General features: G+C 31.7%; 1 protein-coding gene across 1 annotated transcript in view; it reads left to right on the forward strand.

Moving 5' to 3' along the window:
• The window catches only part of LOC145252433 (long-chain-fatty-acid--CoA ligase 5-like), a 197,155-nt gene that overhangs the window by 142,102 nt on the left and 31,377 nt on the right, over window positions 1–23,676 (forward strand). Inside the window, exons 5-14 of the mRNA XM_080111830.1 lie at window positions 1,978–2,079; window positions 4,865–4,964; window positions 11,190–11,362; window positions 13,176–13,208; window positions 15,131–15,182; window positions 15,396–15,466; window positions 17,786–17,857; window positions 18,236–18,370; window positions 19,671–19,753; window positions 22,234–22,384. Of these exons, the coding sequence (XP_079967956.1) occupies window positions 1,978–2,079; window positions 4,865–4,964; window positions 11,190–11,362; window positions 13,176–13,208; window positions 15,131–15,182; window positions 15,396–15,466; window positions 17,786–17,857; window positions 18,236–18,370; window positions 19,671–19,753; window positions 22,234–22,384 (972 nt within the window). The remainder of the gene's footprint in view (window positions 1–1,977; window positions 2,080–4,864; window positions 4,965–11,189; window positions 11,363–13,175; window positions 13,209–15,130; window positions 15,183–15,395; window positions 15,467–17,785; window positions 17,858–18,235; window positions 18,371–19,670; window positions 19,754–22,233; window positions 22,385–23,676) is intronic.

Genomic DNA, 23,676 nt, shown 5'->3' on the forward strand with positions numbered 1-23,676 from the left:
GATATGCCGTAAAACAAAAACAACCAACCAACCAATCCTCATGAAGGTGTAAAGTGAGACCTGCTATGCATGCAGCTAGCCGACTATCTCGACCATGTAGATGAACCCCCTCAACCTTTATTGCTATATGAATCTCACCTGTCTGTTTAAATGTATGTATGTTTGCATGTCTATCTAAAACTTTTCTCAGAAGCATCGGACTGGGTTGAAACTAGTACCGTCTGCAAGGGCGATGTCTTGATCAAATAATATGTGAAAATTGGAAAAAAGCAGTCAATTATTTCCTATAGAAATAAAGGTTTGCAATGAGGGAGGTTAGCAAAAAATCGTTCCTTCATGACAATTTAGTCAAACATGCATGCGTGAAAAACGTTCTTTCTTGAATTAATTTAAATAGAAAAAAAAAATCGATGTTACTTCGCTCACGCAATCATAAAGTAGTGATTATAGTGACAATGTCATTGTCTTAAGGTGGTACATATCAGACATTTCTTTTTTCAACGTTTTAATATTTAAACAAGGTTATTTATGCCATTTTTTAGTTCATTTATTTTTTATTTTCTCTTTTATTTTTCCATCACGTTCGCTGTTTTTATTTGTTTTTGTTTTTCTGATTTTTAAAAAAGTTTCAACATTTAAACGGTTATTTCATTTGCTTATTCTTTATTTTACATTTTGTTGTTTAAATTTACCCTCTGCTAACACACACGCATCTCACCACACCCGGGCAACGCCGGATACCCCCGCTAACGCTGATGGTATTGCTGCAAATTAAGGCTGGCACGATAGACATGATCAGCAAGCAGCAACTGATATACATTCAAATATGTCGGAAGTCTCGATGATGACACAAAAAATTAGTGAAAATTTACCCCACTCCCCTCTGATAACATAAAAATTCTGAAAAAAAAAAATCTTTATGGTGTACATACTCATGGTGGAAAGAAAATATCATGAATGAACTTGTTGCACTTGTGCCCCCTCAATGTACATATCCCTCACCAACCAGCTTAGCAACAAACTCACACCCCTTCACTGTTGAGGTCCCTAAATACCAGAAAGTTTTCTACTCTAATAGTTTCTTCCCTCGAACATCTAGATTTTGGAATTCCCTTCCTTCTGCCTGCTTTCCTGAATGTACTGATATGCAGAAGTTTAAATGTAGCGTAAACCAACATCTTGCTAATCTTTCCTAGGCATGATCTCAAATAGTAGCCCCTTATGTCTAAGTGGCGATATGCTTTGTTAGGGGGTCGATGTCTGAATATACTTCATGTAAAATTTCAAAATTTAGACCAAAAATTGGCTGAGTAAATTGGTAGAGACCACAGAGGTAAAATTTTTTAGAACTTTGACCCCAATTTTGACCCCCTTAACATTTATTGTTTTGAGCTCAAATAACCTAGATCTAAAATTTCAAGTGTTTAGACCCAAAATTGGCAGAGGAGTTTGTTAGAGTTTTTAAATTGTTGAACTTTGACTCCTTGACAGCCAAATTTCTGGCCGAAAACCGATTTAAAAGATTTTCCCAGATCTCAATACTCTTTATATAAAATCTCGAGTCTGTAGACTGAAAATTGACGGAGTAGTTTAGTAGAGAAATGTACACACACACACACACACTATTTCACTTTTATATATATACTAGTGGGGGTACCCGGCATTGCCCGGGTGTTTAGAGGTGTGTGTGTTGGGGTGGGGTGAATCAAAATAAATGAATAAGTGAAGTAATAACCCTGATTAAATATTACATAAAGAAAACAATGTTAAAACTTCTTAAAAAAAAAAATCGTTGCCCGGATGTTTGTAGGTATGTGTGTTTTGGGGGGGGGGTAAAAAAGTTTTGTTAGGTAGGATTGAACCCGAAGCCTTGAGGCGAAGGTGAAAAATAATAAAGCGAAAAAACCTCCCACACAATTTCCATGAAGTCAAAAGTGGATTTCTACAATAATAGCTTTACTATTTTTCTTTTTCCAGGTTCTTGTTAAGGCAGCTAATGTTGGAGCCGGATTAATACAAGAGGGTCAAAAACCCCTAAATACAACCCACATTGGGATTTACTCCCAAAATAATCCAGAGGTAATGAATTTTTTTTTAAGAATTATATCAAATTCAATCAGATTTTGTATATGCAATTTGCTTTTTTAAATTTCATTTTTGTTTATTAAAAAAAAAAAGAAAAGGATTTTAATGTTTAATTAAGATATTTTATTTTTTGTGTAATTACTTGCTGAAGAGGATACCATGATTTTGAAGCAGATAAGCCTGAAAACAGCATTTCAGTCAAGCATAACCTGCTTTTTTGTCGTTCAAACTTTCTTTTGGTCATGCAATACCGCTTTTACTTTGTTCACACGGATCAGACATTTTCAAAGGTTTGTTCTCCAATTATCATGGTTTAGTTAATCACTTGTTTCCAATTTTAATTTTGCGAACCAATCTTTCTGCGATGTAAGGTATCTCCGCTTCTAGTGGTTTATCGAAGAGAATGAGTACTCGATATGACCGCACCAGCATAATGTTCTCATCCTGCTGATGCTTTCAGTAAATCCTCTTAATATGATTAGTTTGATCAGATTTCACATTGCAAACCCATCTGATCATGGATTTGTGGTAGCGCTGCAATCAAACCAGAGGACTGGATGCATACCTCATATTCACTATCATATATCGTGCTGCTCCTAACACAACGGCCAAATATGAAAGGCAACAGATCACAAAATTTTTCCCATGCTGTCTTCACTCTTGGGCCATACAGAGTTCGCATACATCACCTGCACCTAGTATATCTCCTAGGTAGCAAAGAATCTACTTCTTTTGTATCGTTATCTTGTAACATCTCTTTGTGGGGATGACTGTCAATAAAAATATTTTTGACACTAGAAGTTACGGTTCAGATCTAACTTACTCATCAGATCACTATACTTTTGTAGACCACAAAAATCATTGATTACATTGTGTGCCACATTGCATACTAAGTAACCACGTCATTCATGTAGAGTAATTTCCATGGACATCCCAACTAAACCTCTTTTGACTGTGCCTTCAAGACTATGATGAAAAGTGAAGAGCTAACGACAGATCCCTCATGAACTTTGACCTTGAAGATGTCGCTGTAAAGGTCATCCATCTGCACTTTACTATTAACATTCAGGTACGGAGATTGTAATTGACGACGTAACTCTCATCCCAGCATTGTAACACATGCTTTTCGATTAACAATCTTTCTATTCGTTATTTGATATTTTGTTTTTACATTGAAATGCTTTTCAAATTTTAATCCAAATCATCAGAAAATATAAAAGCTCAATGTGTTTAATTTGATGTTGTAGAAATTTTGTTAATTGTTTGAATAATGACAGCAGAGAAAAGAACTGTCTGATGAAAGTGTGCTTTTCACACTTTATTGAAAAAGGGCAAACGTTTGATTGTTATTGTTCTATAGCAACCTGATTTGTGTTTGTAAACTATTCTTTGCTTTTTTTCTTCATTTTAAACAAATTGACTGACAGACTGCAGTTAAATGTTTGCATTTAGAATTAAAAGAACACAAGAAATGACATGCAAATTTGAGAATTGGACATCATAAACATCACGAGAATTCTGAAAACAACAAACTTGTGGCATATCTTGTGTCCATATTAAAATGTTCAGAAACGATAAAAAAAGATCAACTCAGCACTGACAAAAAAGATCCAACAAGGTAATAATAAATTATCAATGATCTGCAAAAAATGTTGGCTTTTGACGTTGGAGGATGAGGGCGGATCATTTCACATGCGAATGAATTTAAAATCATTAAGCAATGGTTGTTGTTTCTTTTTTTGGGAGGGGGTTGTTTTTAAAAAAATTTTTTTAGAATTGGATTATTTAGACTACTGTTCTCACCTTGACTGTTATTCGCACGTTTTTGCCGATGTCACCTCTGACCTTAAGATGTATCCTGCCGAACACAAGAATCTGCAGAGAATTTTTAATTTAACCTTTTATTTCAGTCACAAGAGTAGCATGTTCTTGTTCTATCAGCCATAACCGGACAGAAGTCATAAATAATTTGCAAATTGTAAAAGAGTGTCAATCAGAACTGAATTTACCTAATATTTTATCCGCTACATTCTTTGTTTTTGTGGACAATTTTAGTATGAATGTAAAGCCGTTTCACAAGTCGGATTCTACCTTTTTAGGCGACTACGTGTGAAAAGAAAGAAGAGGCTTGAAGTTTTGTTCCAAGTTCTGCAGAAGGGCAGGTCCTGTAGAATCAGCAGAAAAGAAAGTCCTGTAAAGTCAGCAGACGAGCAAGTCCCAAAAAATCACACACACACTAAAGTGCTCTTAAAGCTGCAGCAGTTCACCGATACGATCACACTGACGTCGATCCTAGAAAAGACACCCCCATGTTCCAAACACACTCCCTTTATCCTTCCGGCGTTCGTCCTCGGCTAATCGGCAGCCAAAGAACGGTCACGTGGGGCCCAGTGATGATCGCACAATCTACAAGATGAGGATGGCGCCATTTTGGAATTTCTCCCAGGTTTCGGCCATGCACGTACGCACACCGTAGGAGCGTTCCAAGGTAAGGCATGACGCGCAGACACGTGGGCGCTTCCTCCCTTCATTTTCTTCGACTCTACAGAATGTTAGGAGTCTAAATAGAATAGATTTAAAACTATCCAAATTCATCAAGTTTCCAGAGTTTTACAAGATACACCTGTGAAAGGTCGGAGGTCACATCGGCCGAAACATTTTGAGAATAATACTCAAGAATAATAGTGGGAAAAATTAATATTTTACAAATAGTTGTTTATTCTCTGACTTAAAAATTAGTTGAAACTAATATAAAAAAATGTTTTTTGTGTATTTTCAGTTTTTTATTTCTGAACAAGCTTGCTACATGTATTCAATGGTTTTGATTCCTCTTTATGATACGTTGGGACCAGAAGCAGCATCATTTATCGTTAACCAAGGTAAGAAAAAAAAAACTGCATATCCAGAAACGATTTGAAACCAATCCCAAAGTTAATCGGTCATAAATGAGTCATTATTTCCAGCAATATTAATATATTTTTTATTCTTTTTATTTTTTTATTCAATTTTCACCCCAAACAAGGCACAGTGCCACTTCAAAGCAGGGGGCTACTATCAGGGACTTAATTAGTGGGGTCATTATGAAGGGAGATGAGTAGAAAGATGTTTGTTAACATTACACTTGAACTTCTGCATATCATTGCAGTTGGGAAAGCAGAATCCCGGAAGGGAGTTCCAAAGACCCGCAGTTCTGGGGAAGAAACTATTGGAGTAAAAGGCTTTCTTGCACCTAGGGATCTCTACTGTAAAGGGATGAGACTTAGTAGCTTGTCGGGTTTGTCGGGGGTAGTTACGTCGGGGAGGTACAAATGTTTGCAGTTCGTCAGAGCATTCACCATTAAAATATTTGTAGAACAGGCAGAGGGATGCAACATCTCTTCGATGGGACAGAGGCTGAAGCCTAGATGACAGTTCAGGACCTATCAGGTTGGCGACTCTCTTTTGAACCCTATCCAGGAGCGAGAGACAAGCAGCAGATGCACCAGCCCAGATGTGACAACAGTACTCCATACATGGGCGAATGGTTGCCTTATAGAGGTATAGGATACTGGCAGGCGTAAGTAGTTTTCTAGCACGGTAGAGGGAGCCAACCTTCCTTGCAGCAGCCTTGGCAATGCTCTCAATGTATCTATTCCAGTTCATATTCCCTATAAACATTAGGCCGAGGAGTTTAAAAGAAGTACTTTCAGGTAATGTGTTCTTGGCCATTGCTATTGGTGGTAGAGAAGGTTTCTTGTAGTTATTGAAGGAAACAAGCTTAGTCTTAGCAGCATTGAATGTGACCAACCATTTTTGTCCCCATTCCACTACGGATTTGAGGTCATCCTCTATCCTCTAGTGTTTCTGTCATTTCCTTGGATATGTGTTCATTTGTTTTCCCCTCATATCTGTTATAGAGAGTGGTGTCATCGGCAAATATACTCATCTCCGAAACAATTTTATCAGGGAGGTCGTTTATGAATATCAAGAATAATAGAGGTCCAAGGATAGACCCCTGAGGTACTCCCGCATTTATGTCATATTGTTTGGATGTATGTCCGTCGAGGACAACTTTGATTTTTCTATTACTTAAGAAGGATTTAATTACATTATGAATTCTTCCAGTGATTCCATATGATCTAATTTTCCTTAGAAGACCATCGTGCCATACCCTGTCAAAAGCCTTAGATATATCGAGGGCCACCGCTCTACCCTCCCCTGTTTTATCCAATGAACGGTATATACGTTCAGAAACTACAGTTAAGATATCTGCTGTTGAACGAGCTTGCCTGAATCCATATTGTTTGTCAGTCAGGAGTTTAGCAGCTGTTAGGTGCTGGACTAGGGCTTTATTAACTAAGGACTCAAATATTTTGGCGAAAAGCGGGAATATATTTAATCAACACAAAAAAAAATATGAAAAGGCTTTAAAAAAACATTGATAATATATAATATAAATAATAATAATTTTATATAAAAATATTACTAGTAATACCAAATGATGTACAGTTCAGCGCTGGACAAGGCACATTTTGCTACTTAATCTGGCAATCATATTTTTAAATCAGTAATTAATAGATTTCTCCTATGTCAATCAATATAAACTTATGACTGGATTCAGAATAAAATTTTCTTTAAAGTAAAATATTTTTGTTGTTGTTGATTCGTATATTCCAAAAAATCGTAATTTAAATCCACCTATTAACAATGAAACGCGCTGCCATAGCCTGTCTGTGAGCAGTAGATGGCTTTTCGGATGCACATTTTAGGTCTGTTCATGTAAATATTCAACACGGAAGTTCTACTAGTCGATAACATTTCATATTTTTAAAACAATAAGAGAAAAGAATTGTCTTAATCACGGAATTTGAATAAAACACGTGCGACTTTCCAGTCAAAATTTAAAACATCTTCAAGTTGAGGCTTTCTAGTACAAAAATATATCACGATAGAAACTTGTTCAAACAGTATGTACAAGGTAATATATTTATTTCTTTTGTTGGTACTTGTACAGTTTAGTCAAGACATTAATAAATGAAAATATCGAAAAAAAAGTTTAAATTGTATGTATCCGTTATAGAACAAAGTTCTCCGGATAAAAATTTCACTTAATTTCATCAAGTAGTTTTTTTTTTTTTTTTTTTTGTTTTTTTTTACAGCGGAAAAACATGTTTTTATGAGAGTATGTTGAAGGCGGCCATTTTGGATTTATAAAAAAATTTTGTTAAAGGGAGATAACTCCAGTTAAAGTGCTGACACCCCTTCCCATCTTTAATACTTGCTAAATCGAAAATTTTGCTCGGTATCATAACAAATTGTTTTTTCACTGTAAAAATAAAAAAAAAAACTACTTGATGAAATTAAGTGAAATTTTTTTTCAGAGAACTTCGTTCTATAACGGATACATACAACTTTTTTCAATATTTTCATTTTTTAATGTCTTGACTAAACTGTACAAGTACCCTTTTGTTATAAAATTGGAAAAGAATTGGTTAAAAACTTTGTGTGCATCGATAGAAATGATGGTAAGCACTGATATTTGATTGTTTTTTTTTTAAGTGCCGTCTGATAAATTCATAAAACGTTTGTTTACAAAGTGACAGCAATGAAGTATACAATTTTTTATTTTTAATTATTTAGAAAACATCAGTTTTTGATTATGAAAAAAATTTTTTGGTCATGCTCTATTTTAGTGTCGGAAAAAAAGTTTTTAAAAAAAATATTCAATTCAAACAAAAAATTGAATAGATGAAAGTTTTATATTTATGCACTTATGTTACCGTGCTATTTTTTAAAAATACAAAATAATTACAAAGCATCCTCACCTCCCCATCTTAAAGATGGGTTTCTAAATAATATTATTTCAACACCGTAACATAATTGCATAAGTATGGAAAGTTTATTTGCATAAAACTAAATGAAAAACGTTTAAACAGGATAGTAATGCTTAATACAACATAAAACGCACAAAAATGTTATATTTATATTATATTCTGTCACTGTTAATTAATAAATTTCATTAAAATTAGTTGATTTCATGAATTTTGGATAAAATTTTTATGTGAAGAATGTGGGGGGGGGATGCAACTCTAAAACAGTCTCCCAAACTTCTGAAACACTTTATTTAGGTGTTTTGTAACTATTCTGTACTTTCACCTAACGATTTAATAAAAAATTATAATCATATTGTACTAATGTTATCATTTAGAAACCTATTCTTAACATGGGTAGGGGAGTTAGTTTTGTAATTATTCTGTACTTTCACCTAACAATGTAATCTATAATTAGTTACAATACTTGTTAAGCTCTATAATAAATTCTAAGCAGGTCAATTGGTGCAACCTCAGATGGGAATTTATTTGCTATGAATGCAATATTTTTTCTTTTTAAAAGAAAATTTGTATAAAATATGTACAATTGAAAAGAATATTTTGTTTTAATATTTTAAGGGTTGAAGATGGATAAAAAGTAAGATGCACCTCGAGGCATGGTATAAATATCAAATAAAAATGATACAAAAAAATTGTTGCACGATTTGAATTAGCAATGAAAAACTTTTGATCTCTTGACATAATTTATTCAGTGTACTAAGGAGAAGAGTTAAAATTGCTCTTGACATATCAAAGGCCTTCGATAAGGTATGGCATAAGGGCCTACTTCACAAGATTTCCAGCTACGGTATCACTGGAAATGTTTTCTCAATCATTAATTCATTTCTCTCTGATAGGTTCATAAGAGTAGTGGTTGATGGGCAGAAATCAGAGGCCCACAGTATTAATGCTGGAGTCCCCCAAAGGCCCATCCTGGGCCCAACTCTCTTCCTGATCTACATCAATGATCTCCCAAAACACATACTTAAATCATTCGTTGACATCTATGCTGATGACACGACCATCTATGGCAACACATCAAAGACCGTAAATGACAAAGTTCTCTCTAATTCTCTCTCCTCTGATCTTGAGCGCGTGGTACAATGGGGGAAGAGGTGGCTGGTCACTTTTAATGCATCCAAAACCAAGCTTCTATCTTTACATCATCAACGCTCTGATCCCCATCCGGCATCAATTGAAATGGATGGCTCTCGTCTTGGCGAGGCTCCATGTTTTGACAAGGTTCTGGGCTTGACCTTTACTCCTGATCTGAAATGGAACACGTACATCAAATCTGTTGCCAGGGATGCTGGGAAAATGGTAGGATCCTTCTACCGCTCCAGAAGATATCTCACTACTGATGCAATTCTCTATATAAAAGCCAAGTACGTCCAAGGATGGCGTACTGCTGCCACATCTGGATAGGAGCTGCTAAAAACAGCCTATCCTGCCTTGACAGAGTACAAAATAGACTTCGTAGCTTAGTGGGGGATGCCCTTTTCTCTTCCCTGCAGCCTCTCTCCCACAAAAGAGACATTGCGAGCCTGTCTTTGTTTTATCGTTATTTCCATGGCAAGTGCTCGTCTGAGCTCCAATCTTTCACGAGAAACACCCGTCTGGCTGAAACTACTGTCAATAATTTTCCCCACTCTTTATCTGTGCCTAAATCCAAACGTAGATTCCATGAGCAGAGCTTCTTTCTCAGAAGTGCACGATTGTGTGGAACTCTCTTCCGTTCGCCTGTTTCCCACCTGACTACAACTTGGATGTCTTCAAATTCAACATAAACAAATTCCTGATAAACCGCCCCCTTAAGTAAGACACTCTATCAAATTTCCAATACTAATGATTACTACAATACTATCTCATTGATTACTGTACACGCAATAACACTTATCCTTGAGTGGCCTCCGGGTCTTGATAAGCGGTGACCCCCCATATAAAAAAAAAAAAAATGTCTCTGCCAATGTGAACTTCCATATGTGCGTTCACTGCACTGGCCGTGATCGTTCAGTCATGATCTGAATTTGGTGCAATTAGATTTCAACACTGCTTAGCATTAATAATATGGTCTTTATCGGTGCTGCAATAAATGTTTTCTTTCCAATTAAAATCACAACTCTTCATTTGTAACAAGTAACAATATTTTATTTTGTGATGTTAAAATTGTTTGTTTTATCGACAAAATGACAGAAACACAATGAAACCAACAAAATCATGTTCCAATAAGCAAGGCTCAAACTCGCTCGCCATGTCAAGTTCAAATCTCTTGATTCTTTGGTTCGCTCGGAATTTATAGACATCATTTCTCATTATGATTGACCACTACAGTGAGTGCACTTGAATTTCGTTCATATATTAACAAATCTTCTGATATTAAAACTGATTGTTTACGATATCCGTAAACTTATATCAACATACATTCGACAAAATCTCAATAGTTCGATTTCTCATGTCACTTTGTTTCTGACGAACAATTTGTTTTTTCAACATGGAAAACTAAACTTTGGCCGATCAATCCTAGAGGCAAGATATTTCTTGCATCAATCACATGTATTATACTAAAGACATTTATGCCTAAAAATATGGCTAGATCCTTTTTTTGTGTGCATGTGTGTGTGCACTTGGGCTTTCTAATTGTATATCTAAATAAAAAAAAATGAATTTTAAGTGAAAATGCTAGTACATGTCAATTTTAAAAATTCCAAAAATTACATAAAATGGAGTATATCTGCTAGAACTATTTCTTACAAAAACAAAAAAAAAACATTGACATCGATTCACAATTTTCTAATTAGAAATGGCAAAAGTAAAAACAAGGGAGATAAGTCTGTTTGTCATACGGAATATAACTGCATTAAAATTGCATTATTTGATGAATCTTATTTTTTCAAGTAATTACTTTTTTTACTTTATCATTTTCCTAATTTTTGCAATTTTTACTGATTTCAACATGACATGTAATCATGTAATAGTGTTTTTATTCAAAATGCATTATTTTATATCGCATCATAATGCACAAGTACTTTTTTCTGTAAGGTTTATGGTATTGCTAAACAATAAGCTCTATAAAAACAATCTACATAGAAAAACTAATTTCTACCAAATTTCAGCTTTCTATTTTCTGTGATTTAGATCTCAGTGGTTCTCAGGTTTTATTGCATTGATTTCATTAATATTGTTAATTTAAAAAAAAATTTTCCTTTGCTGAAATTTTGTTGGTTATTTATGACAAATTTGTTTATTTTTCCTTAGCTGAAATTTCACTGGTTATTTGTGACAAAAACAGCAAAATGAAGAATTTATTGCGACGCCAGGATAGTATGAAATGTTTGAAAACAATCGTGTGTGTTGAGAGTCCAGACTCTGAATCCATCAGCATGGCTGAAGCACATAACGTGAAGCTGATTGCATTCCAAGAACTCCTGGTCAGTTTTTCAATTAATATTATAAAGCTATGATTTTTTTAATCTTTCAGGATTTTTGAGGTGAGGATTGATAATTTGTATTTCTTGAATTATTCAAACTATCATTCTCATCTTAAATGTTATTCCCACAATGTTTCAGGCGATGTAACCTCTGACATTCAAGTGAATCTTGGTTAACTTGGGAATATGTGTGGAATTTCGAACGGAACTTTTTATTTAATCGACAGGGGAGTCTGCTCTCGTTCTATCAGCAATGACTGGGGAAAAGTATTAATCAATTCACAACTGTATGTTGAGTCTCGCTTGCACTTCCGCCACACTAAACAATGGCAATGTGATGAATATTATGTTGTCTCTCTTGTACAACAAAACAGTTTTAAACTGCAACGATTTGTTTGCCTTGAATGATCTTTTGGTATCAAAGATGTAAGAAATATATTGCGATGTCAAATTTTTTTTTTTCAAGTTTTGTCACTTGATGCAAAAATACTGACATACTAATGTCACATTCAACATGTCTACCTTATGAATGAAATTATCTAATTATTTTTTTTCTTTTTCTTTAAAAATAATTTAAAATCTTTTTTTTTTTTTTTTTTTTGTGGCCATTTCTTCAGTCTGTGAATGATATCTTCTGCAGAGTGGCAAGACCTCACTGCCCTTCAAAAAAGGATCCACTTATTAACTGGATGCTGTGCCATTAACACCCAAGTACAGTATTAAGGCTGAGCAATTTATGTTTGGAATTGATATGCAATATGCAAGATCCCACTTTAGACTAGATGACTGATCGGAGAGTTCTTAGTCAGTTTTGATCTGAACAAATCTAAAATCAGATTTTTACAAAAACCTCTAATACTATGTCTTAGGATTTAAAATTTTATATTTTCACACCAAATTTGAGTTCAAAGGTTGTAATTCAAGAGTAAATCAAATTCAGAACCAAAAAACTTGGTATTTTGTGAAAAATTAGTTGTTTGATATGAAACTTACTACACATACATTTATCTTTTCATATCATTATCTTGGTCTCCATGCTAAACTATAGCATCTACAAAATAATAATTTCCATCTATCCAAAGTAACACGATCTGTACTGAATTTCTGATTTGTATGATCAAAGACTTAATCAGAATGATGTGCAGATGTCTTGAGTTCTCTAAATACAGTGTATACAATCACTTTTTCAGCATCCCACTCAACCTTTTTCCACGGTTCTTCATCTTTAATCCCATTTTTACAAATTCTGACCTGAAATGTAATGCAATATCTTTGTTGCCATGATCAATAGTTTTTCTGCTTTCTTTTGTCAATGGCCAGCACTTGGAACCCTACAAAGCAGTAGGACATACTACAGTCCAGTAAATTGTGGACCCGAGTTGATTACTAATCATAAAGGGTATATGTGGCAGTAAGCCATTTCAACCATACAGTGTGGATCTAAAACAGCGATGACTGACGAAACCAGAGCATGCTAATTTTTTTTTTATATATAATCCTATGTTTTGGTAAAATATGTTTTTTCAATTATTTTTTCACTTTTCGTGTATACCAATCATTTTTGTTAAGAAGCTCAATGTATGTTACATATAACAGTGCATATATAAAAAGAATGACAGTATAGTTACATTCCATACATGCATATATATATATATATGGTAAGTTATAAAATATATGACAATTAAGCTACACAGAATATTCTGCGTTTCATCCACGCTAGGATTCGTCAGGCATATATATATATATATATATATATATTTTTTTTTTTCCCCCTCAAGAAATATGTATGATTTGTATTTTTTGTTTCTTGCAGAAACAAGGAGAAAAAAATCCCCATCAACTAGTGGTGAGTTTTTTTTTTTTTAAATACATTTTAGAATGTGACTATCAGGAAAACTCAATATACATAAGTCAACTGAAGAATCGCCTGTCTCTTTGCATTCCGTTTATAACGTATCAATTTTTTGGGAATAGATCTGAAGGATATATCAATTCCTACCCAATGCAGAATATAAGGAAATAAATTTAATTAGATTTATAATTTTTTTCAATCCCTTTGAGAGACACATCCAGCATTACCTTGGAAACAATGAGGGCCACCATGCACTATTCCTCCAAGCCCTGAACCTCTTAATATTTCTATACTTATTTTGTAAATTCTTTAATTTTGAAGTTATAAACAAAATAAAGTAAAAAATACTTTTCTTTTTGTCAAATTTGAATGTAGAACCTCCCCTCCTCCTCCTCCTCCTCCTCCTCCTCCTCCCATGCAACAATATTTCATTTCTTTTGATCAAAATGAAATATACTTATCCAAGTATATTTCGCAATTTAGCTTCAGAAAATTTATTTTTGAGAGTAGATGTTCATTACTTATTAAATTTATAAAGGAAAGTGATCGCTAACTTTTAAATATAAATTCTTGTAATTTTTTTGCTGATAGTTTTTGAAGTTTTAATAGCCCCGTCCCAGTTAAATGACCTGGGAAAAGGGGGAAAAAATGATTGCCATTTAAAGAAATAAAAATTAGTTCTGTAAGCACCTGTTCATTTTTTAAAAATTTCTTTATAGTTTTTTTTGCTATCGAGCAATCAATTTTATACTGGTGAAACTTCATAAAAGTTATGAAATGATGAAAAAAAATTGTTTGTAAACCCATCTCCCACCAATTAAGGAAATAATCCAGTGAATGCAAGTGGCATGGGAGGACTTTGTGGGAATACATATTTGCTTGAAGTAGTTTTATCTGAATAAATATGATAAACAGTGAATAATTGTACGTGTAGTTTCATGAACCGTGCTTTTAGAAATAGCATTGAGTTGAAAATATTTGCATTGGTAATGCTCGATTTTCTTATGACTAAAGTAACACAAAAATCGAGTTTTACTTTTAAAAATTGAGTTCTACTGACTAGCAGGGCACCCGGCATTACCTGGTCATAAAATATGCATGAATATGATATTTTAATTTATGTAGATTTTGTATTTATTATTATAAAGCTAATTCTTTATTAATTATTATATTGTACCCAATAAAGTGATTTCAAAAGTAAAAAACAAAAAAAAAAAAAACTGGAGTGCCATCAACTATAATCGAAACCAAAGTGTTTAGAGCTCCAGCCTTGGTCGTTACTGTTTAAGCTATCATCAGACAGATAAATAATTCAAAATGTACATTTTAATGTGTAAATGTACATTTGCATATTCAGGTACACTTATGTAGGCCAACAACTATTTTTTTTTTAAATTTTGACCTCTTAATGTCTATTTTTACGGGCTAAAAACCCATAAAAATGATCCACAAAAAATGCTATCATTTGACCTGCCTTGCGCTGCTCTGCCACCTTGTGTCTCGGAGGCTGTGCACTTTGAAGAAATGGAAATAGTGAGTTTTATAAATTAACGAAACGATTGTATGTATAGAAGATTTGGCAATAGAAATGTATATTGCAGAATATGAATTGATTAGAAACTTAAAAAAAAAAAACCCAAAGAAATATGCAAATGAACAATATCAATATTTGAGTTTGGAGATTACTATAAAGTATTTTCAGATATTCTTGTATCACTTTTAAAAAATTTGATACTTAAGAAAAATTAACTTTTCAGTTATGTTAGTAAAACCAGTTTTAATTTAAGCCCTGCAAATTTCCATTCTATTTAAATGACTTGACATTTTTTTTGTGTGTATTTAAACTATTTAAAATGTTTCATTTAGCATTTTTATTCTGTAGTTGAATCCTTAAAAAATGTGTCTTTCTTTTCCAGCCTTGTAAGCCAAGTGATATTTGTATTATTTGTTACACAAGTGGTACAACTGGTACGTACATTTTTCTATTTTTATTTAAAAAAAAAAAAGTTAATTTTCTGTTTTTTTTTTAAATTTATTTTGGAGCCAACAAGGGGTTGAAATTAATATTAGCTTGATCAAATGCCTGATAATTTAGGTTTTTGCCCATTTCCATCATTTTTTTATTTAAAAATTTTATTTTTTTTATAGAAATCATATTTAACTTTTTATTTTTTGTTCAAGGTATTCCAAAAGGAGCAATTCTTACCCACCATGGAATGGTCTCGACAGCTTTGGCTGGTCTTCAACATATTGTAAGTCTTACCTTTTTTTTGACCAATCCTAGTTCTTGAGATAACCCATTTCAATTTGTGATGCTGACTTATTTAATAAAAGAAAATTTTCTGAAAACAATCAGATTTTTTTTTTTTTTTCTTTTACTCACATTCACCCATCATGAGGCATATCGCCACTTTGTGAGGGGGTACTATTTGGGACCATGCCTAGGAAAGATTAACAAGATGTTGGTTTACGTTACATTTAAACTTTTGTATATCAGTACAGTCAGGGAAGCAGGTAGCAGGAAAGAAATCCCAAAGTCTAGTTGTTCAAGGCAAGAAACTATTAGAGTAGAAAGCTTTCTGGCATTTAGGGATCTCAACAGTGAAGGGGTGAGATTTTGTTGCTAAGCGGGTTTGTCGGGGATCTGTATGTCGAGGGGGCACATGTGCAACGAGTTCAGAGCACATTCGATTAAAATATTTGTAAAACAGACACAGAGATGCAACATTGCGGCGATGGGACAGGGGTTGGAGCTTAGTTGACAAAATGGGACCTATTTGATTGAAAACTTTTTTTTGTACTCTATCCAAGAGGGAGAGGCTACTGGTAGATGCACCAACTCAGATGTGGCAACAATACTCCATGCATGGGCGAATTATGGTCTTGTAGAGGTACAGGATACTCTCAGGTGTGATTTGTTTTCTAGCTCGATAGAGGGAACCCACCTTCTTTGCAGCAGCCTTTGCAATGTCCTCAATGTATTTGTTCCAGTTCATATTGCTTGTGAATGTTAAGCCGAGGAGTTTGAAGGAAGAATTCTCAGGTAGGGAGTTATTTGTCATAGATATCAGTGGTTGGAGAGACTTCTTGTAATTGTTAAAGGAGAGCAGCTTAGTCTTACTAGCGTTAAATGTTACCATCATTTGTGGCCCATTCCACTACGGTCTGGAGATCATTTTCTAAGGTTGGTTTGAAAGATTTTTTCATTCTCATTCTTTTTTTTTTTGGAAAGGTCTTTGTAAATGGTTGCTATTTCAACTATATTAATTGCAATTCTATTTTTATCATATACAGATTTATTGCTTAGAAAATTAAAGTTTTCAAATGAAAAATAAACAAATATTTATTTGTTTAAAATTAATATTTCGGAGTTATACTCTATCCTCAGAATTTTATAACCCCCCCCCCTTTTTTTCTGATTTTTTTTTTTTCACCATGATGCTAAATGGAAGAAAAAAAAGTTAATAAGAAATCAGACTGCTGTTCATTTGCGGTATTCCTCTATTTACCATCATGGTGAGAAAAAAGAAAAATTAAATTGCTGAGGATGGAGTCTATCTCTGCAATATTAATTTAAAAAAAAAATGTTTGTTTATTCTTCATAATATTGCATTAAAATTTGGCTTATATGCATATTTTAACATTTGAACAACGCTTATATCACGGAAAACATGACTGACTTTCACGTTAGATTTTTTTTACTGCAATTATAACTTTAATTTTTCTTTGTCTCATGGAAATATAAGGAATCATAGTTATGTAAAAACTTTTTCTCAAAATTAATAAAATTTGGGAATCTTAAATAATAAAAACAAAACATGGTTTTTGCTAAAACTTAAAATCTTGCTTTTTTACACTGAATAATAAGTCTATGTTTAAAATAATTAGAATAAAATAGTAGCCATTTACAAAATCTTAAAAAAAAAATAAATAAATAATAATAATAATAAATTAAAACTCCTTTCAAATAAATAAATATAATATTGCTTAAAAATAAAATTTACTAAAAAAGTTGCCCAAATATTTCAAATTCTGTTGTGGGCAAAGTATTGTTTCCATTTGAAATCTTAAAAATGAATTTGTTGTGGAAATAAAAAGGCTATGCATCACAAATTTATACAAATAGAAAATTTTTTCGATTTTTTAAAAATATTTCTTGGTTTAAAAAAATATTTCTTGGTTTAAAAAAATATTTCTTGGTTTAAAAAAATATTTCTTGGTTTAAAAAAATATTTCTTGGTTTAAAAAAATATTTCTTGATTTAAAAAAAAAATATTTCATGATTTTTGAAAAAATATTTCTTTATTTAAAAAAATATTTCTTGATTTAAAAAAAAAATATTTCTTTATTTAAAAAAAATATTTCTTTATTTAAAAAAATATTTCTTGATTTAAAAAAAAACATTTCTCGATTTTAAATGAATAAATTAAAAAAAAATTTATTTTATTTTCCGACCTGTAAATAGCGTCAAATAAAAAGCTTATTTCTTGAAAAGATAAAGTTTCTTGCAGGAATCAAAACAAAATAATTTTTTTTTCTTTTTAATCATTGATGAGCCTCTTTTTTTGCAGAGTAACCTCGGCTGTGATGATGTCATGATATCATATCTTCCCTTGGCTCATTCATATGAGAGATTTGTTGAAGTAAGTATACCCCACCTTTTTTTTTTCTTCTTTTTTTCACTGAATTTCTTTTGAATCTTTTATTCATATAGAGTTGTCTGGGAGCAATAAATGGAAATTATAGTCCTACATTTAGATTTTTTTTTTTTTTTTTTAAACTATTTTCATTATCTCTTCATATTATTGTGAAGGGATGGGGGTGGCAACAGAATTACGCGGCATCAAGAATGTTATTTTATTTATTTATTTTTTTGGTCTACTGTTTTGTTCAAGAGCAATAAATGTAAGATTATAGAACAGTAGAACCCTGGGATACAGCGTCAAAAATTAGTAATAAAAAATACAGTACAACATACAGTTTACATGCATCTTGATTATCTCTGTTTATCACTTCTGCAGATTTCTCTTTATCTCGTTGGTGGTTCAATCGGATTCTTCAGTGGTGACGTCAAAAAGTTAATGAATGACATAAAACTGTTAAGGCCGACAATATTCCCATCGGTTCCGAGATTACTCAATCGAATGTACGATAAGGTGAGATTTTTTAAAATTAACTCTTGACTGGTTTTGATTGTGAAATTACACAAGATGTAATTCTCGTCTGGTCAGCAAACATTCAAATTTTTCAAACTTTAAGTATTATATTGATAATAAAATGAAATAACTTCACATTCAAGTAATTGTGGCGGTCACTCTCTACTTAAATTTAATTATTAAACATTTCATTTCAATTTGTAGGAATCAAGCAATAAATGAAAAAATTTGCATTTTATTTTTCAAATGATTTTTTTTATTGAATTTTATTTAAAATTTTTATCTTCCAATTTTTATTTATTATAATTAGGCGTATTCCTTTTTTTTAAGCAACAAAAAAAAAAGTCTGTGCATATAACCTCCAATATAAATATACAGATCAGATTCTATTAAATTTATCAATTTGTTGTATTATTTGGATTCTTCACTTGTATCTTGTTGAACGACCCATGGCATAGTAGATAAAGTCTTTGATAAAATTCAGTTGTAAGCGTTACATTTTTCTAGAGGTTAAAGGTCCAATCCGCAGTGCAGGCAACATTTAAAATCGTGTGCAAATTCCCAAACTCAGCAGAAAGACTCCAGAGTTTGACAATGAAACACTTGAAGGAGGTTAAAGGTTACATCATAAACAATGTAGATGGTTGCAATTCAAAGCTGACTCTGATCCACACTCCAAGTATATACGGCATAGTCACGTTAATACATCAGTTCTCATTGAATCATGCAATGCTTTTCTCTATAGAATTTTATCATTAATGTTGTTTTCTTTGACTCATTCATTCTAAGCTTTCTTCAATCTGTTTTCCCTCAGCTGACCTCGATTGAGACGTGTGTACATTTATTTACAAGTTATTTACTTCATTCAATTTGTTCATACGACTGTAGGTGGTTCAGTCTGATAACTTCAATCTCAATAGAAGAAATTCACTGAACCATAACCCTTTTGTTCTGTACAAATTGGTGAAAGTCCATCATTCACTCATGTATAACGTTGCACTACGACCATTTATGATGCTGCAAACTCAACCTTGAATATCAAATGAAAGTGAAGACTGGTTTAAGATAAGAAAATGCTTATGAAACTTACCCCATGCAATGCGTACACAAGATCAAACTTCATTCACATCCCCCATCAACACGGGTTTTATTACCAAGATGAGAGAATAAGAATTTACTAAATTCGTTCAATTCAATCTTCAAATGTTTTTGCTATTTTAGTTTCTTAATCGGATTTTGAAATTTCTTACAAAAATCTGTTCAACTTTTTGAGCGAAATAATTTTATTTTTTGATTTCAGATTTTAGAAAAGGTGAATTCAAGTTCAATAAAGAAATTAATATTCAATATGGCATTGACGGCAAAATCAAATGAATTGAAAAGGTGACGCACAATTTTTTTTTATTTTGTAAATATTTTTTTTAGTTTATCCAAATTAATTTCTTCATATATCAGCATCTTTTTCTCTTTTTCTGAATCTTGAAAACTTTTTCTATTTGATAATTGACAACACAGAATTGTCTTTTCCTTCAATTTTCTGAAGCTGGTTTATTATTCGTAGAAATATTTATCTATATATCTGTAAAAGTGAGAATGTGTCTGTGAAGACACTTCTCAACCTATATACTCAACAAATTTTTGACCTATAGACTTGAAATATGGTATACAGGATATTCAAACATGTTGAAAACTTTTTAATCAGTTTTCATCCAGAAAAAGGGCGTTGCTTCAAAATTGAGAAATTAGTGTGTGTGTGTGTGGGGGGGGGTAGTAATCAGATTTTTATGTTTTCAACTGTTTCACGACTGCACATATGCGGTCGTGAAACACTTTGTGAAGATCATATCAAGCTGGTCTAATGGCTATCCTACTTGGCTCAGTTTTCAGATTTTGGCTTTGATCTCAGTTCAGGTATTTTTCTTTTTACTTACAAGAAGTGAACTGTTTAGAAAAAAAAAACATACATGTACACCATGTCTCAGTTTCCGTTATTGTTACTTCATTTTTTAAAAGTGATTTAACTAATATATATATTAGTGATGGGAGGATTCCAATATTTTTCCTGATTCCAATACAATAGCCAATTCTTTTCTAAACTGCCAATTCTGATTCTTTTAATACTGCTAGATATTTAGTATGTTATTTTTATTTTCGGATTACCGTAAAAACCCATGTAATAAGTAGATATGTATTTTGCAAACCTAAAAACACACTTGTGGGAATTGATCTATAAATTCCATGTTTACTGGTAATTCAAAATCAAATATCGTTTTGTCATTAGTGGTATCAGCAACGGAAAGTTGAGTTTTAAACGAAAACAAATAACAAAACAAATTATTTTTTGCATCAGAAAATGGGTGCAAATTTTTTCCAATACAGATTCTAATATCCCCAAAATTTAAGATTTTTTTCAATTCTGATTAATCATTCCACCACTAAGAAATATATATGTATATGACAAAAGTCTATACTCCAAATTTCAAGATGTTGACCATGTGACCATTTATTTCGTTGACAGGCACAATTCTTGACAGCGTCTCTTTCATAGTCCAAAATCATTCATTTAATTATGTCAATTCTTGAATTTATTCCACTCTTAACTCCTCAGAAGAAAAAGAACTCAACTTGAAAAGAAAATAAATAAGATATGGCCATGATTACAAAATCTGAAAATTGGGAGAGAAGTTGCAATTATTTTTCAGTTTGTTACGCCATCTTTTGAATTTTAATGTAAAGTTATGAACTTTAAATTCCTGTATTAATAAATTAAAAATGATTTGTCATTTATTTGTATATGCTCTGTCGTTACATTGAGCTTCATAAATTAAAGGATTAGTATTAATAAAATGTGAAATATAATTGAATAAACATATATCCCTATAAACACACACCCATATATATATATATATATATATATATATATATATATATATATATATATATATATATATTTCTACAAAACCTCTGGCTTTGATGGAGGGGTGACTAAAACTTGCTGCTTAAATGATCTGAAATAACAGCAAGGGAAACTTGATTTCAAATATTTCTCATATGTTATATCTCCCCTCTTTTGGAAATAGGATACGATTATGAATATCTCCAGTATCAAATAGTCTTTATACACTGTGAAATTTACTTTATGTATGAAAACCAAAGAGGAGAGATATAACCTATGAATAAAAAAAAGTATATACTCATAGCCAAATTGAATATTGAAATACTCATATCTTTGCTTCTATGAGACGAAACCACACAAAAATTTGCAGGCTTTTTTTGAAGATTATAATACTATTCTATAGTTAAAATTTTATGATAATTGGTAAAAAAAAGAACCTCAATTTTCAAACCAATAAAATATGCCCAAATTTGCTTACTATTTGTATATATATAGTGTGCTGGCAGGCAGTTTCAGTTTTGCTACTTCGGTTGTCTCCCCTGTGGCCTTGCCAGGCTATTAATATATAGTTTTCGACGGTAATTCTTGGCCCAACGCGGGTGATTACAGAAACATGTATGCACATATGTAGCCATTAATGTTTGTATAAATAAATTTAATATATATATATATATATATATATATATATATATATATATATATATATATATATAAATAAGCTTTAGAGGCAATATAAATATCTACAGTCAGTTTTATAGTTTATCTTTCAAATCTTAAAATTAAATTCAAATTTTCATTTGAAAACAGTTCACAACGTTTCTATTTAATATAATTTTTAATTAAATTTTTGAAAAAATAAAAGATTTAATTTGATGAACTTCAAGTTTTTTGTTTTTCTTTTATAAATATATATATATATATATATATATTTTTTTTTTATTTTTATTTTATTTTTTTTTTTTTTTAGGGGAATTGTTCGAAATGACAGTTTATGGGACAAGCTGGTTTTCCGTGATATTCAACAGTCATTAGGCGGCCGTACAAAATTAATCGCAACAGGATCTGCCCCTCTCTCGCCAAGTGTCCTATCATTTTTACGCTGTGTGGTTGGCTGTGTTGTAAGTATTGACCTTTTTTTAACAATTTAAATTAGCGATAAAACCAGTTTTAAGTTATTTTTTATTTATTCATTTGGTTAATTATTGGTAGCATTAATGGGTTTTGTACAGAATTCTCCTGTACTAAAAAACAAAATAAAAGTCTGATGTATGTAACTGTGATAAACAAAAATATCATATTCCAAAAATCATGTAAATTGATCAAGTAGTTTTATGGTTAAATGAGAAAATAGAATTTTATGAGTAATATCAGAGCAGCTGTCTTGTCCACCATTTTAAAAACAATTTAAAAAACAAAACAATATACAACACTAACTCAACATAATTCAAACTTGCATGATTTATGTTGCAATGCCTACAAATTCCCATCAATTGCTTAAAAATTTTCAGTATAAAAATAAAATTATTTGATCAATTTTTAGATATTTTCGTTTTGTCACCTGTACATGCATTGTACAGGGTTTTTTTTTTTATTTTGTTTTTTAATGTAGGGTGAATTCTGGGCAAGAACCACATTCTTAGTTTGACAATCTAAACAAAAAACCCTTTGTATTATACAAGTGTCATTCGAATAAATTTAGTCTATAAAATGCCTTTTAAATAGTTTTTTCCTATAATTTTTTCCAGTAAATCTATGACTTTAAATTGATTTATTTCAAAATTTATTTTACTTGTTCAAAAATATTTGATGTTATTATTGATTGATTTCAATTGGATTCTTCGCTATTTTGGATAACCGAGGTTTGTCATCAAATCTTTGGTTGAGAAGCAAGTGATAAAAGTGCATTTTAGCATTAAACCCACTCGCCCGGTTTTATTCAGTTCAGCTTGGTTTGGCAATTCCTCATGAAGTGACTAGCATCCGAGCAGCATTTGCAAATGTTAAATGATACAATCAATTTACAGCTGGTAATATTTGATGAACAATTAATTACATTGTGTGTGTGTGTGTGTGTGTGTGTATATATATATATATATATATATATATATATATATATATATATATATATATATATATATATAAGCACCAAAAAATCTTTGACATAAAAATTGTTTAAAAGCGTTTATATAAATGCAATGGGGAAACAAAGTAGCATGTGTTTATAGGCTCAACTTTACTTCAAAAATAAAACATTGACTTAGTATTTTAATTTTTTATGCTCTGTTGAGAAATTATTTACCAAAACAAAATGGTTCTTATTTTGAATTCATCAAAAAAAAAAAAATATATATATATATATATATATATATATATTAAGTAATGTGATTTATAATTTAAAAATTTAAAAATC

This window comes from Euprymna scolopes, chromosome 29 (assembly GCF_053919585.1).
Source record: "Euprymna scolopes isolate OS-2025 chromosome 29, ASM5391958v1, whole genome shotgun sequence".
Taxonomy (NCBI): domain Eukaryota; kingdom Metazoa; phylum Mollusca; class Cephalopoda; order Sepiida; family Sepiolidae; genus Euprymna; species Euprymna scolopes.